Below are 14,619 nucleotides of genomic sequence, written 5' to 3'. Positions count from 1 at the left end.
CACTGAAAATATAAGTGGTTTAACCCAGACCCAAGGACTCCTCAATCCACGGGAAGTGAACCAGGTCTGAGGGCCTTTGGCTATTTCTTCCCAAATCGTAGCCAGGGTAGAGGTTGTTTCTCTTTTTAAAACTGTTAAATCCTATGCTCTAAACCTATGCTTCCTTTTGACCCGGGAGACCCAACTCAGGAGATGTGGTCCCACCTGACCCCCTCAAAGTGACAGGTGTGGGGAAGCAGAGCCCTGGGGTCTGAGCTGCAGAGGCTCCTCTCCAGTGCTTCCCCAACTCTCCCTGCCTGCTGCTCCACTTGCTCCAAATGATGCCTGCACTGGACCCTGCTCAGTCCCGAGCTGCTCCCGGAACCTCCTGGAGCTCTGGCCCAACTAGGCTCTGAAACTCACCAGGATCATATACAAAGACTCTGAAGCTGATCCTGCCGCTTCCACAGTCAAATGAGGACTCTTGAGTGACTGGCTCAAGGCTCCATAGTTAATTAAGGAGATCTGCCCAGGCCCAAGCTCCCCAGCCCCACTCACAATTTATAGCTGCGTCCACACAACATGCCCAATGACTCCTGTTCCTGGCAAAATCAAGAGGGAGATGTATATGCTCCAAGAGACTTTTTTTTTTTTTTTTTTTTTTTTTTTTTTTTTTTTAGCTCCCAGCAAACAGAGCTAAGTAAAAGCTCAACCCCTGTGCGCCTTCCAGGCCGATGTCAGGAGACTAGGCCTAAAAGCATTTGTTGGGGGCAGGGGTCTGCCACCACACTGCCTCATCCCGCCAAAGGCAAGAGCCCCCGGGGTGGATATCACCAAGGGTGCAGCTCTGAGCAATAACTTACCCGAAGGGTGGACAAAAGGGATCCTGGCCTGGAAAGGAGGCGACCTTCCTTCTCCTCTCCAGGAAGGGCTGGGGCGCGGGGCTAGGGGTGAACCGGGGGTTCCCGGGCTCCGAGGGGTTAACCCGCTGGGGGCCGCACGTGACGTGGATAGTTCCAGCATTAAGTCAGAGGAGCGTCCCCCTCCGCTGCCCCCCGCCCCCCGCGGCGCGCGCCGCTCCCGGGGGCTCCGCGCCCCCGAGCCCAGGTCCCTCCCCCTTGGCCGGCGCTCACAGCCCGCGCGGGCAGCGGGAGCCCCGGAGCCCCGCGGCCTGCGCGCCCCGAGCGGCATGGACCCCGAGCGCTGCGCGCCTTTCGGCGTGGGGCCCGCGCCCGGCCCCTACGCGGCCGCGGGGGACGACGCCGCGGGCCCCCGGGGCGCCCCCGCCGCCGCGCCCCACCTGCAGCCCGCGCCGCCCCTCGGCCCGCGGCTGGCGCGCTTCCCCGCCCGCGGCCCGCGGGAGCCCTACCTCCCGGAGCCCGCCGAGCCGCCCGCGCAGTACCTGCAGGACCTGGGGCCCGCGCCGCTCGGCGGCCGCTTCTACGAGGGCCCGGCCGAAGGTAACGCGCCGCCGCCCGCGGGGCTCGGGCCGGGCTGCGGGGCAGAGCCCGGGGGCGAGGTCGCGCCGCCGGAGCCGCCCGGGCCCGCGGCGGGCTGCGCGGAGGTCGTCGCCGCGCGCGGCTTTGTGTCTGGCGCCGCCGGGGCGCAGGGCCCGGGCGGGACCCGGGGGCCAGGGGGCCAGGGGGCCGCGCCTGCCCGGCCGCCCCGCGGAGGAAGCTGCCCGCGCCGGGGTCGCGGGGCGGCGCGGGCCTCCCCGGGGTGACGGCGCGCGCTCTTCTCAGCCCAAGCCGGCCTCCCGGCCTTCTGCGCGCGACGGCCGCCCGCCCGCCCGCAGTCTCGCGTCTCGCCGCGCCGTCGGAGCTGCCCGGGGCGGGCTGGCCTGCGCCCGCGAGCCCGCCTCGCCCCGGCTGGCCGCCGCCCCGTCGGTGCCGCCCGCGCCCCGCAGCCTCCACGTGGCGGCGCGGCTTCGTCCCGCCCGGGCGGCGGGAGGTGTGCGGGCCAGCGAGGAAATGAGCGAGCCCGCGGAGCCGCGTCTGTGCGCTTTGAAAGAGGCTCCCTGATAAAAACCGCCGTGGGGACTTAATGAGAAGCAGTTGCCGGCTCCTCTGATCCCGCCAGACGGCGGCGCAGCCCGGGCCGCGCAGGTACCCGCCGGGGAGCCCGGGGCCGCCGCCGGCACGAGATGCCGGGAAAGCCAGCCCCCCGGGCCGGCGGCCCCCGAGACCCGGCCCGACGGCAGAGCCGAGCGCCGCGGCCGAGACGGGCGTGGGGACGGAGAAGGGCGGCCGCGGAACGGAACAGAAGGAGAAGAGTGGACGAACGAACGAACACCGCACGAACGAACGAAGCGGGTCGATACGAGCGAGAAGGAGGAAGAGGCAGAAGACAAACCCAGAACAAACGGAAGAAAAGGAGGCGTCCCAAAAGAGGGACCCTACTAAAAGAGATCCAGTGGGATTCGTGAATTAAGGATTCAAGCGGAGCGGGGGACAGGCCGAACGAAAGGGCGCCGCGGCGGGCGGGCGGGCAGACCCGCGGCCCTGCGGGTGGCTGGGGCTCAGCCCCAGGGGCTCGGGCCACGGGGTCTACTCGATGGGAGGTGACGGGCGAAGGAGGAACGCGCCTTATCCCCCCCCTCCGCCCCGATTTTAAAGTACTGGGTCTAGAGCGTTTCCAGTTTTGAGTGCCCAGTGCCCCGCAGCTGCGCCCGGCTGCAGCGAGGTCTTCGCAGAGGCCGGGCAGTCGCGCTGTGCAGAGCCCGGCGATCTGCGCTCTGCGCTCCGCTCGCCCCGCCGGCGTCCGCGGCCTCCGCAGCCCTTTGCAGGACGCGCCCAGCCCTGCTCTGGACCCTGCGGCGCCCGCACCTTCTCTCCCTCCCCGCGCGCCTGCTCTGAGGGCTGGGGAGGTGACCCGTGGTTCCTTCTTTCTCTGCCACCCCGGCCCTTAGCTTGGCCCCCTGACTTCGGAGCGCATCCTCTGGAAGTGATTCCTGCTGGACTTTTGCCGCTGCGGCTGAGACCCAGAGACCAAAAAAGACTCCGCCGATAGTGGACTTTACGGAAAGTCCCAAGTCTTCAGGCCCAGAGTGAAGGCCTCTAGGTCAAGGCCGAGAACCTCTAGGGAGAGCGCCGACGTCTTACCGGGGTCCTGCGCTCGGCTTAAATCCACCCGGGATTCTGTTCTTCAGCTAGAGCTGTAGCAGCCCAGGTCTCAGCGAACTCTGCGGTGGCTTAGCTACCTCCGAGTGACGCCTGGACACGGTGCAAGGGGGAACAAGGGTGCAGCCAGAGGTGAAAGTCCAGCGGTGGGTCTTCCCGAAGCACTGGACACCATCCTTCTGGGCGGTGGGGCTTGTGTATAGCGCCGGGGGTGTGGCCCGGCACCACCAGCTTAGAGGCAGCATCGCAGCAGGTGTGAGAGCCCCAGGTGTGAGGGCCCCGGTGAAGGACAGAGACCTCCCTTGTCCTGTTAAAAGCCCTGGTGGCTTTCACTGCTGCCCGGGGTCCTGAAGTTGTGCAAGTGGAAGACACTGAGCGGTGAACCTTGGGCTTCCAACATCTCACAGGAATTCTCCCCCTCCACCATTCCTCTGGACCAGATGCAGTTCTTCCCCCACACACCTCAAATGTGTGCTCCTTAAAGCATCCTTCCCCTAAAAAAAAACTTAGATTCAAACTGCTGGCTTCCAGTCCTGGACAGCCTTTCCTGGATGGCTGCTCTCAGTTTCTCCCATTTCTTTCTTCTCTTCTGGACTTTGCCCATCGGGAGGATGCCTGGAGTTCTCTGACAAGTGACTCTGTCTTCCAAAGAAAGAGAGATGCTGCCCTCCCCCTGGAGTCTTTGGGTTCAAGCAGGTTCCAAGGCCATGAGGAGGAGAGCAGTTCTGTGGTCCTTAGGGCAATAGACTGGGCAGGCGCCGGAGGTGAGCAGAGGCCAGTCGGCTTGTTTTTTTTTTTTATTTTATTTTATTTTTTTTTTTTGAGGTGCGGTTCTGAAAAATCCTGCTGCATATTGCATATTCATCCCTTGACCCTGACAGCTGGGTGGTTCCAGATCAGGAAATCAAGCGCTAGATTTGATCATTTCCTTTGGGCAGGGCATACTGGAACAGGCGCTGAAGGTGCAAACGGCAGATGAGCCCTGGAGGCTTGTGGAGCTCTCTGCGGTGTTGTCGGTGTTGTCGGTGTTGTCGGTGCTTCCAAACCCCTGCTTTGACCGAATTTCACCTCTCCTGCCTGAAACCCTGCACCACCTGACTGCGAACCTAAGACACCAACACACTTCCTTCTCACCCTGCTCTCCCCAGTCATGTGTAACCATTTAGCTAAAAGTCTGCAAACCCTCCTTCCTAAGCTTTTACCAGGTAGAATTACCCCTAGAACAAACAAAAATGTGTTTGCCAAGAATGGAAGGCAGGGACCGGAGCGGAGCGTTTCTCCCCTCAGTTCCACCTGAGGCACCTGTGCAGGAGACCTGGTGTCTGGGTTGTCACTGAAGGCTGGGCATAGCCACAGGCCAGGCCTGTCTGACCCTCTCAGGCTCCCAACACACACGGGGAACTTCCTTTTTTTCCCTTTCTTTCTTCCTTCCTTTTTTCATGGTTCTGAGGGTTAAACCCGGGGGCATTCTATCTCAGAGCTATACCCCCAGCCCTATTTTTCTTTTTTTTTCTTTTGAAATGGGGGTCTCACTAAGTTGCAGAGAGCCTCACTAAGTAGCTGAGGCTGGCCACAAACCTGCAATCCTCTTGTCTCAGCCTCCCAACTATTGGGATTATTAGTGTGAACCATCATGCCCCAGCTGAACTTATTTCCCATCCTGGGTGGTCCTAGGAGGTCACTGACCATCTTCTGGATGAGGATGACCTTGCCCAACCTGATCTCTACAAGGAGGCAGGGGATTCATCTGACCCAGGTTCTAGAAGCCCATCTCTCTAGTTGCATTCCCCCCCCCCCCCACACACACACAGAACTGCAGCTGTGATCCCCACACCAAGTCCCCAGGAAGAAGCTGCCTGTTTGGTACCAGCTAGCTCAGCCTCTTGGGGCCAGGCCCCCCTGCTAGAGATGGGCTTGAGGCCAGGGAAGGGGCCATGTGAGTCAGTGGGGCGTCTTTGTGGCGTGGTGGCTGCTATCCCAGTGGACTGTTGAGGAGGGCTTTCATGGGGACACTGTTGGGGGTCCTTGCCAGAGGGAGGAGGCGGGGGGGGGGGACAGGGGCGATCGGGGTGACCTATTTTTCGCCATGCCCTGTCAATCGGTCATGGTGGGGCTCCACCAGGCTTCTTGAGTAAGGTTTGCATGTCAGAGTGGGGCTGCTGGGAACTGTGCCCAGCCTGCAATGGAGCCTCCCTGCCTGTTAATCAGGGGCAGTGGGGGACATCAGAAACTCCTGAGGCGGGAGGAGCAGGCAGTGATGTGACAGGGGCAGGGGCCTGTGCCCCATTGCGACACTTGTCCCTGACCTCTCCATCAAACATTGCCTCTCTGGACTCCATCTGTCTACTGCTGAGCTTAAGTCCTTGCCCAGACATTACAACTTTAGGGGAAATGGAAAGAGGCCCTGCCTTGGAAGCTTCTTTGTCATCCCACCCTTCATGCTTCAGAGGTGGGGGGTTTGATGTTGGCCTGAGACATGAGAAGGAGGCACAGGCAGGGCAGCCGAGAGTGGTCTGATCACCCCCACCCTTTGCTGCCTGGTCCTGGGAGTAGGATTGCGAGCACAGGGGCATGGGAACCAAGCCTTAGGAACAGGGAGCGCTGCCTGGCAAGGGGAGGAGATGTCAGCCACCCCGTCTCACCCCCGCCCCCATCCTCAGCCCTGCCAGGGTGGCGGTCCTCTATGGCGCCAATCCTGGCACCTCCACGCCCTGTGGGATGCACTGCCACAGAGCACTTCCCCGAAATGAGCCCCCCTCTGGCCCCAGCAGATCCGCCCAGACCACAGAGCACATGGTTCCCCAGGGCCCCCTCCCCAGCTGGAGGCTCAGCAGGCAAGCCTCTGAATCAGGCTCCCATGGAGGGTGGGTGGCTGCCCGAGGAAGGGAAAGGAAGGGGGAGGCGGAGACTGACGCACCAGTGATCCACCCCTCCCTCTATTCCACCCACAAAACCCCGGGTTCGGTTTCCATCCTTCTTTTTGTGTTTTCCATTGCAGCTGAGGAGAAGGCCTCCAAAGCTGCCAGCTTCCCCCAGCGGCCCCTGGACTGCCCGGGGGCTCCCAGAGACGGACCCTCTGACTTGCAAGGCTCCCCCGGCCCCTGCCTGGCCAGCCTGCAAGTCCCTCTCTCCCCGGGACTCCCTGACTCCATGGAGTTAGCCAAGAACAAGAGCAAGAAGCGCCGGAACCGAACGACCTTCAGCACGTTCCAGCTGGAGGAGTTGGAGAAAGTCTTCCAGAAAACCCACTACCCTGATGTGTATGCCCGGGAGCAGCTGGCCCTGCGCACAGACCTGACCGAGGCCCGGGTTCAGGTGAGGGCATCCCAGACACCGGGCTCTCTGCTGCCTCTGGACGTTGGGAGGGCTGCGAGAGGCAGTCACTAGTGCCTCCCAGGACTGCCTTGCAGGTCCTGGCCGAGTCTGACCCCGGGGGCGGGGGAGGGGTCACCCTCTGGCCACAGGTTTTTCCGGCCCAGGTTTACGCATGGGTGTGTGGGTAATGGCTTCTTGGGAGTCAAAAGTCCTGTGTGGGAGTCCAACCTCTGCCTCTGACTAGCTGGCCAGGTGGCTTGGGGCATGGCAGTGAACCTCAGCCACAGTTGCCCACCTTAGGAGAAGGGAATGGTAACAGTAACTTGGGGTGCACATTGAGAGAGGCAGCGTCAGAAGCAGTGACATCACTCACATCACACAGAGGTAGACTCTTGCCTAGCAAGTGTGAGGTCCTGGTTTAATCCCCGCCCCTCAAAGAGAACAAAGAAGCAACAGCAATAAAGTGTCAAACACATATCAGGGCTGCTCCCAAGGTGGCTGCCCAGAGCAGGAATGTCCCTACTGAGGGCCTCAGGGTCATTGTGAGCCAGAACCATCAGCCCCTGCCAGCCTCCAGACCCCAGCCGGGAGAATGTGGTTAGGAGCTTTTCCCCACCGCAACAAACTTAGAGAGACCAGGCCCAGGGCTTCCCTGGTGGGGCTGGGGCCAGCTTCATGTAGTGGGGAACCCGGCTGTGGGGAGGGAGGGGTGGTCAGATGCTGGCAAGGGGGCAAGGGAAGCCAATTCCCAAGCATGCTGGAAGTTACACTGAGCATGAAGACAGCAAGCAGAGCTAGGAGTAGGGAAGGATGTCAGCATGGGACTGGCCCAAGAGGAAGATGTCCTCTATGGCCTTGCTTTGAACTGGCTTGCTCCTGGTAGACTCCCTGGTGCCAAGCAGGAGGCACTGGCAGGGGTGGGCTTGGGGTCCTAGGAAAGGTGAGGAGGTAACTGCCTCTCCCAACTGAGCAAGGGCAACTCATGCTTATCACACCCGGCATGGGGCTCCTCCAGGGACTCTTTGAAGGTGGTGGGCAAACTCTGGCAGTATATGGGGTCTGCCAGGCCACTGCCATTGAGCAGAGAAGGCCTGACAGCTGGACCCGACATAGGACCAGAGGGGCTTGGATGTTTCTCCTCTTTGCTGGGTTCTCCTGCTTCCCGCAGGACTGCATTCCAGGTTCCCCAGGGCCTGGGGGCGTCAGCAAGCCCAGATCTCACAAGCCAGGAGACAGAATGGCACGCCTGAGGGTGGGATCTGAATAGCTCTTCCCTGTGGAAGTGCTGGCGGGCAGGGGCCCACACTTCCCTCATGCAGTGGAGTAGCCATGAGGCTCCCAGACCCAGTCTGAACTTCCCTAACAATTGAGGCCCTAGAGTAGGCATGTTTACTCTGACACAAGTGTGACACCCACCCACAAACCCCACCCCATGGAGGGGAGTAATAAGACCACACACCAGACAATGCAGAGGCCAGGTCCAGAGCCCAGGAGGAGGTCCTCTGTGGGGACTCTGGGGGAAAGGGGTGGTGGCAGGGAAGCAAGTCCCAGTAAAGTTATCAGACTGGCTGGTTCCTACATCTGCATCCAGGGGAGAGAGAGTAGAAGAAGGAAATCTAGGCAGCTGGGCAGGCAAGTGGCCACCCCAGACCTCAGCCAGCTCTGCTCTGCAAACTGGTAGTGAGGGGCTTGGGCATGCACTGCCTCTCAACTGGCAGGGCCTTGCAGACTACATGAGTAGGAATAACCATGGGGAGAGGTGTGAAGATGGGGGAGGGGGTAATTTCTCACCTCAGCCAGGATGGTTGGGTTACACACACACACACACACACACACACACACACACACACACACACACACCTGTTGTGATTCCCAGCTAGGTTCCTTGAAAGCAGCAGCTGTGTTTGTTTGGTTTGGTTTTGATATTAACAGCATCTAACCCAGAGGCTGACACATAAAATGTTCATTAAAGAATAGAAAGTGAAAACACAAGCTGGGCGTGGTGGTGCACACTTGTAATCCCAGGATTTGGGAGGCTGAGACAGGAAGAATCGCGGGTTCGCAGCCAGCCTCAGCTACTTAGTGAGGCCCTCCGCAACTGAGTGAGACCCTGTTTCAGAATAGAGAATAAAAAAATAAGGCTGGGCATGGTGGCACACGTTTGTAATCCCTGCGCTTGGGAGGTGGAGACAGGAGGATATCGCAGGTTCGAAGCCAGCCATGCTGGCTTAGGAGACCCTGTTTCCAAATTTTAAAAAAGTATAAAAATAGGGCTGGGGGTATAGCTCGGAGGTAGAATACCTCTGGGTTCAATCCCCAGTACCACACATACACCCCAAAAAAACCCCACATACAGCAGCATAGGTGATAGTATCAGGCATACACCAAACAGAAAATTCATCACAAATACATGCACAGATGTGACAACATACAGACATGCCAGCCCCACCTGCCAGGGACTCACAAATGAACAGGTGAGTGAGATTCCCAAGCAGACCACGGTCACAGAGGTCGAGGTGTCAGGACATGCAGGAGGTACCAGCCTGGATGTGTGTTAGGGAAGTGGACAGCCCAGATTAGCAAAACCGAAGTTAAGGCAGGAAGGAGCTAGACAGCCGAGCATCTCAAAGAAGAGCTGTGGCTGGGTACAGTGGCACATGCCTGTCATCCCAGCAACTTGGGAGGCTGAGGCAGGAGGATCGCAAGTTCAAGGCCAGCCTGGGAAACTTAGTAAGACCCTGTATCAAAATATAAAGGGCTGCGAATATAGCTCAGTGCAAGAGTACCCTTGGGTCCCCTCCCTAGAGCCAGAAAAAAACAAAACAACAACCAAAAAAGGACTGTTACGGTTAGAACCTGGAGGCAACTAGTAGGAACTTGGTGCTGTTGCCTGGTGGGACACGTGGCTGTGGAGCAGCCAGGCCAGTCCCAAGGGACCTTGTTAAGGAGTAGGGCTCTGAGCTGAGGCCTCTAGGGAGCCACGAAGAGTTTAAACAGGACCATGACCTGAACAGGAATGTCTTTGCAATTCTTCAGATTCTGTGAGATGGGTAGATTAGAAAAGGAGATTAGAACCCCAACACTGGTGCACTGGCACACCTAGGAAGTGCCCCAGCCCTCCTGGGTCCTTGATACCCTCAACAGCTACAGCCAAGCTGGAGAACTAGAGAGTGACTCAGCCTAGGGAATGGCAGCTGCGGCCCATGGGGCCAGTAAACCCGCTCTGAGCCTGGGCCTCTCCCAGGCCCCTTCCCAGGCTGTTCCAAGGACACTGTGGATTTACAAGCCCCTTCAGCTCCGGATCCTCCGGCCTAGAGCCAGCTCTCACCCACGAGAGAACACGATTATTGGCTCTCTCCCCAGCAGTCTCCACTCCTCAGGGCTGCTCTAGCACCCCCAACCCCTCCCCACCTGTCCCCAGGTCTGGTTCCAGAATCGCAGAGCCAAGTGGCGGAAGCGTGAGCGTTATGGGAAGATGCAGGAGGGGCGGAACCCCTTCACCACGGCCTATGACATCTCTGTGCTGCCGCGCACTGACAGCCACCCCCAGGTGAGACCCAGCCCCACCCCAAGTCGGAGCCTGGTGGGGTGGCCTGGGGAGCCCCGGGGCAGCATGCAGGCCCGGGTGACAGGGGCAGACCACTTAATTTCTTCTTCTATGAAATGCATTCTTTCCTGCCCCAGGGGTGATGCACGCATAAAGCAAGGCATCCCAGAAGAGAGTGTCATTTTGAGAAGCCAGGCTGGGGGCTCCTGGCTGCCACTGTGGGGAGAAGGAGGGGGCAGCCCTAGGCCAAGTGGAGGTTTCTTGGAAAGTTTCTGGTGCTATTGGGTAAAGCAGGCAGCTTCTGTGGCTACTGGCTCATGGGCCCTCTTTTCCTCTCTCTTTCAGTTGCAGAACTCTTTGTGGCCCAGTCCAGGGCCCGGGAGCCCAGGGGGCCCCTGTCTTGTGTCTCCAGAGGGCATCCCTTCCCCATGCATGTCCCCATACTCCCACTCCCATGGGAATGTGGCTGGCTTCATGGGGATGCCAGCCTCCCCCGCAGCTCACCCAGGCATCTACTCCATCCATGGCTTTCCCCCCACCCTGGGGGGCCACAGCTTTGAGCCCTCACCAGATGGTGACTACAAGTCTCCAAGCCTCGTCTCGCTCAGGGTGAAGCCCAAGGAGCCTCCCAGCCTGCTGAACTGGACCACGTGACAGGTCGTGGGGACACGCACACTGAGCTGCCCACTCCTGATTCTGTCCCCAGCTGCTCTCAGCCCACCCTGCCTGGAAACTGGAGAGTATACACCTCTGCCTCCAAGCCTGGCTGGTTTCGGAAGCCCAGGAGAGGAGTTGGGACCCTCAGCCCCATGCAGGGAGCATATTACAGGGTCTTTTCTCTTAGAATAAAATGGGGCTGCCTAGAAGAAAGGGGGTTTCAAAGCAGGCAGAGCTTCCCGCCGCGGACTGGGTCCTCTCACTCACACTGGGCTGGAGGGAGGGAGACGCTGCCCTGCCTCAGCATGCCTCTGTCCAGCTGTCGCCTCTCAGCTGAAACACCTCCATGGGCTCCTCATTCTGAGCCAGGAAGATGGGAGGAGGAGGATGATGCAGAAGCTCTTTGAGACACAGGAGAAACCGAGAGTCTGTGACCACCTGGGGTCGGCCTTGCTCCCCTCTCCCACCACCAAGGGGCGGGCGCACACCAGCGGCAGGCCTGAAGGTCGGCATGCAAGGTGCCATCTCCCCTGCCCTAACCATCCCTCCCCTGCCCTGTGCCCGATCTCCCAACATGCTGTGGAGTCATCTTCTCCAAGGGGTAGAAATTCCACCAGAAACCACATATTTGGATTTGCTTCCATGGGATGGGGCCAGGGCTATGCCATGGAAACTATTGGATGTTGGTCAGAATAAAAGATTTCTACAGTCTCTGAGCCCCTGAGATCCTACCCGCTTTTGTAAAGATACTTTTGTTTATAGAAAGAAGAGCTGCCCAGCATAGTAATAGAAGTGGTGGCAGTTTTTATTCGAGGGGACTGCATAGCCCCAGGGCTTGGCACTTGGTGGCTCTAGGGCTGGTGTGTCTAGGATCCCATCGCCCAGGGAAGGTGGGCCTGCTGCAGGGCCCTCAAGAATGATGAGTGCCATACCTGGTCCTGCCACCTATTCAGGGTCTCTGTGGCTTCTACAGGTGCTGGGAGGCCGGGAGAAGAGCCTAGCTCTGGGGCGGAGCTCCTTCGGTGGGGAAATTTGGGGGTGGGAAGGGAGTGAAGAAGCTAAGTTTGTGGCTGAACTTACAATGGAGGGGAGAGTGGGAGAACAGGGTGCCCTCCAAGGGCTCTGAGCTCCAGCGGTCTGAACCCCTAAGTGCTGGGGGTGGGGCAGCTGCCTTCTCCCAGATGCCCAGGAGCATGTCTGAGCTGTGGGGCAGAGACAAAAGCCAGAACTCTTTCTTGTGGTTTCAGAATATTACCCATTCTACCCTTCATCCCCACTTTCTGCCTTATCTCTGGAGCCTGGAAGGCAGGGAAAAAAGCAAGCTGGCCCTCCTACCCTCCCAGTAAACACAACCACATTGCTCAGATGAATTCCACCTCAGACACAGGCCAGCCACCCCCACCCCAGGCCTCATCTTTCAGGCACAGAGAAACCCAAGCACACAAAGACACCTCGGTGCTGTGCTTATTCCCAAGCTAGGATCAAGCCCCCCTTGGGATCAGATTTCCCAGCCAAGACAGTCCCTGTGATGAAGCCATGCATCCCCAGAGGGGTCAGCATCTTCTCTTCCCCAGCTTCTAGTAACTTCTTTCCCCTTGATCTAGTCCTCACACTGGCAGGGAGAGGAAGCCATTAGGAGGTCTGGAGTCGGTGGGAGGGAGAGGCTCCTCTAGCTACCTCCATGAGCCTCGCAATGGAACTGGGACTCAAGCCCCACCTCTAACTCCAGGGCTCGTACCATTGCACTAGGCGTTTTTTCACCCACAGAGTGGTCCTCAAAGTTCTGTACCTTTTGCTTCGCAAAAGTTAGAAAGCTGCAAAGCGAGGTTGGCTTGTTCTACAAGTGTTCACTGAAGTCCTACTCCATGCCTGGCATTGTGCTGTACCAGAGACAGCAATGGTCGACAAAAACATGATTCCTTTTTTCTCAACTTAGAAAAGGATGGAGGAGGAGTTGTGGGCAGCTGTGCACGTCGAGTACTTGGGAGGCTGAAAGAGCAGCATCATGAGGTGGAGGCCAGCCTCAGCAACTTAACAAGGCCCTCAGCAGCTTAGCCAAATCCCATTTCAAAATTTAAAAAAAAAAAGGGCTGGGGTGGCTGGGCATGGTGGTGCACACTTGTAATCCCAGTACTTGGGAGGAGGATCACAGATTCATAGCCAGCATTAGCCTTAGCAATTTAGTGAGGCCTTTCGCAACTTAGTGAGACTCTGTTAAAAAAAAAAAAAAAAAAAAGGCTGGGTGTAGCTCAGAGGTAGCAGAATGCCCCTGGGTTCAATCCCTAGTACCACAAAAAAGAAAAAGATGAATAGCAGGAAGGAGGTGGGAAGAATCTTCGAAGCCAAAGTGGGCACCAGACAGAGGATGGAAGTCAAGTCAAGCTCGAGATGAAGGCAGAGGCTACGGGCAGAGCCCAGGCAGAGCAGGCCGGGGCTGGGGGAGGCCTGCCGGAGGAGGGCACAAGGAGGCCAGGGACTGGCTACTGGCTCCCATCCAGGGCATCTGCCCACAGCTCATATTTTTCTGTCCAGTGACAGCTAAATGAAGAGAAAGCTAACTTTACAACCGCCCACTTCACACATAATGAATATGAATGGGTATCCCGGAGCCTGTTCCATGGGATTATCTGTGAGCTGACGGGTCCTCCCACTGACTGGGCCATCCCAGCCAGCCTGTCCCCTGGCTGGGGCAAGGCCAGCTGTCCACCTGCTTCCCATTAGCTGTGCGCCCTTCCTCCCCCACGTCCCCAAGACGCAGCCCCCAGGTCTCCAGATGCCCCTGCCCCCAGCCTCACCCCAGAGGTGACCCAAGACCTCGGCTAGCCCTGCTGTTCCCCAGGCCAGACTGGAGCTCTGCTCACTCCTGAGACAAGGACGGGGAAGCGAACCGCCTGGAATCCCAACTAGGCTCAGTCTCCCTTTTTGTGTGTGTGGTGCTGGGGATGAAACTCAGGGACATTCTACCTTCAAGCTCCACCCACAGTCCTATTTGATTTTTTATTTGGAAACAAAGTCTCACAAAGTTGCTGAGAGCCTAAGTTGCTGAGGCTGGCTTCAAACCTGCAATCCTCCTGCCTCAGCCTCCCAAGTACTGGACTTACGGGCATGTGCCACTATATCCAGCTTCAGTCTTCTGTGGCTGAGGCTTGTCTCTCTCCCAGTGAGGCCCACCTAAGGATTCAAGCCTTAAATATTGGTCCGAGCAGGAGCATGAACACCAGGTCAGGATGGGCGGGTCCTGGCCAGGAGGCCCATCAAGCCAGGCTTCCCACTTCTCATGAGAGGCATTCAATCTTCCTTCTCCACCTCCCCCAGCTACTTACACATCATCCTGAATTACAACCCCAAAGCGCAGACCCTCTGCCGCCCCAGACAGGAAGAGCCTAGCTTGGCTGGGAACTGGGCAGACATTTCCCAGCAGAGGAATACAAACCTTATCCTGCCCACTTCCTCTGCCCAGCCCTCTCCCCAGGAAAATGAGCACAAACTATCTACTCCCAGAGCCCTAGATCCTGATGCCAGAGCCCCTCCCCGCCTTGGCCTCAATTTCCCCTCTAGGACCTTCAGATATCTCTGTCCCCACAAGAGAAGCAAGAGACTATGGTGTCCTAATCACCTGGACATCCAGGGCACCTAGTGTGGAGCTGGGCCTAAAGCAGGCCTTTAAGGGGTGCTAGCTGTGGTTAGCTCTGAGAGGATGCCTGTGGATTCAGAGCAGTGAGCTATGATGGGGATATGAGGAGGCCCAAGACACTGTTCTGGTCTTTAAAGATGTGGTTCTAGTCCTTGAAAGAGAGTTGTCTTCTAGGGGACACAGGAAATGGACACAAATTTATAGGTTCCAGGTTTAAGGGCCATTAACAATGCTACCAATTGCTACCAACTATTGTTGTCCCTTGCCAGCCAGGTGCATGGGTCCATCACCCATTCTTATTTAGCCCTTGCTGTAGGGTGTGTGTGTGTGTGTGTGTGTGTGTGTGTGTGTGTGTCTGTGCATGTGTT

General features: G+C 58.3%; 1 protein-coding gene across 1 annotated transcript; it reads left to right on the top strand.

Moving 5' to 3' along the window:
* Window positions 1-1,168: 1,168 nt before the first annotated feature.
* ALX3 (ALX homeobox 3) lies at window positions 1,169-10,614 on the top strand (the record flags this gene model as incomplete). Its single annotated transcript, XM_080691210.1, has 4 exons — window positions 1,169-1,439; window positions 6,097-6,413; window positions 9,835-9,963; window positions 10,306-10,614. The coding sequence occupies 4 exons, from the start codon at window positions 1,169-1,171 to the stop codon at window positions 10,612-10,614; spliced, it is 1,026 nt and encodes a 341-aa protein (XP_080547336.1).
* Between the last annotated feature and the right edge of the window lie 4,005 nt (window positions 10,615-14,619).

The sequence above is a fragment of the Muscardinus avellanarius genome (assembly GCF_963383645.1).
Source record: "Muscardinus avellanarius genome assembly, chromosome: 3".
NCBI lineage: Eukaryota > Metazoa > Chordata > Mammalia > Rodentia > Gliridae > Muscardinus > Muscardinus avellanarius.
The sequence above is the reverse complement of the archived record's forward strand: the minus strand, read 5'-3'. Positions and strand labels throughout refer to the sequence as shown.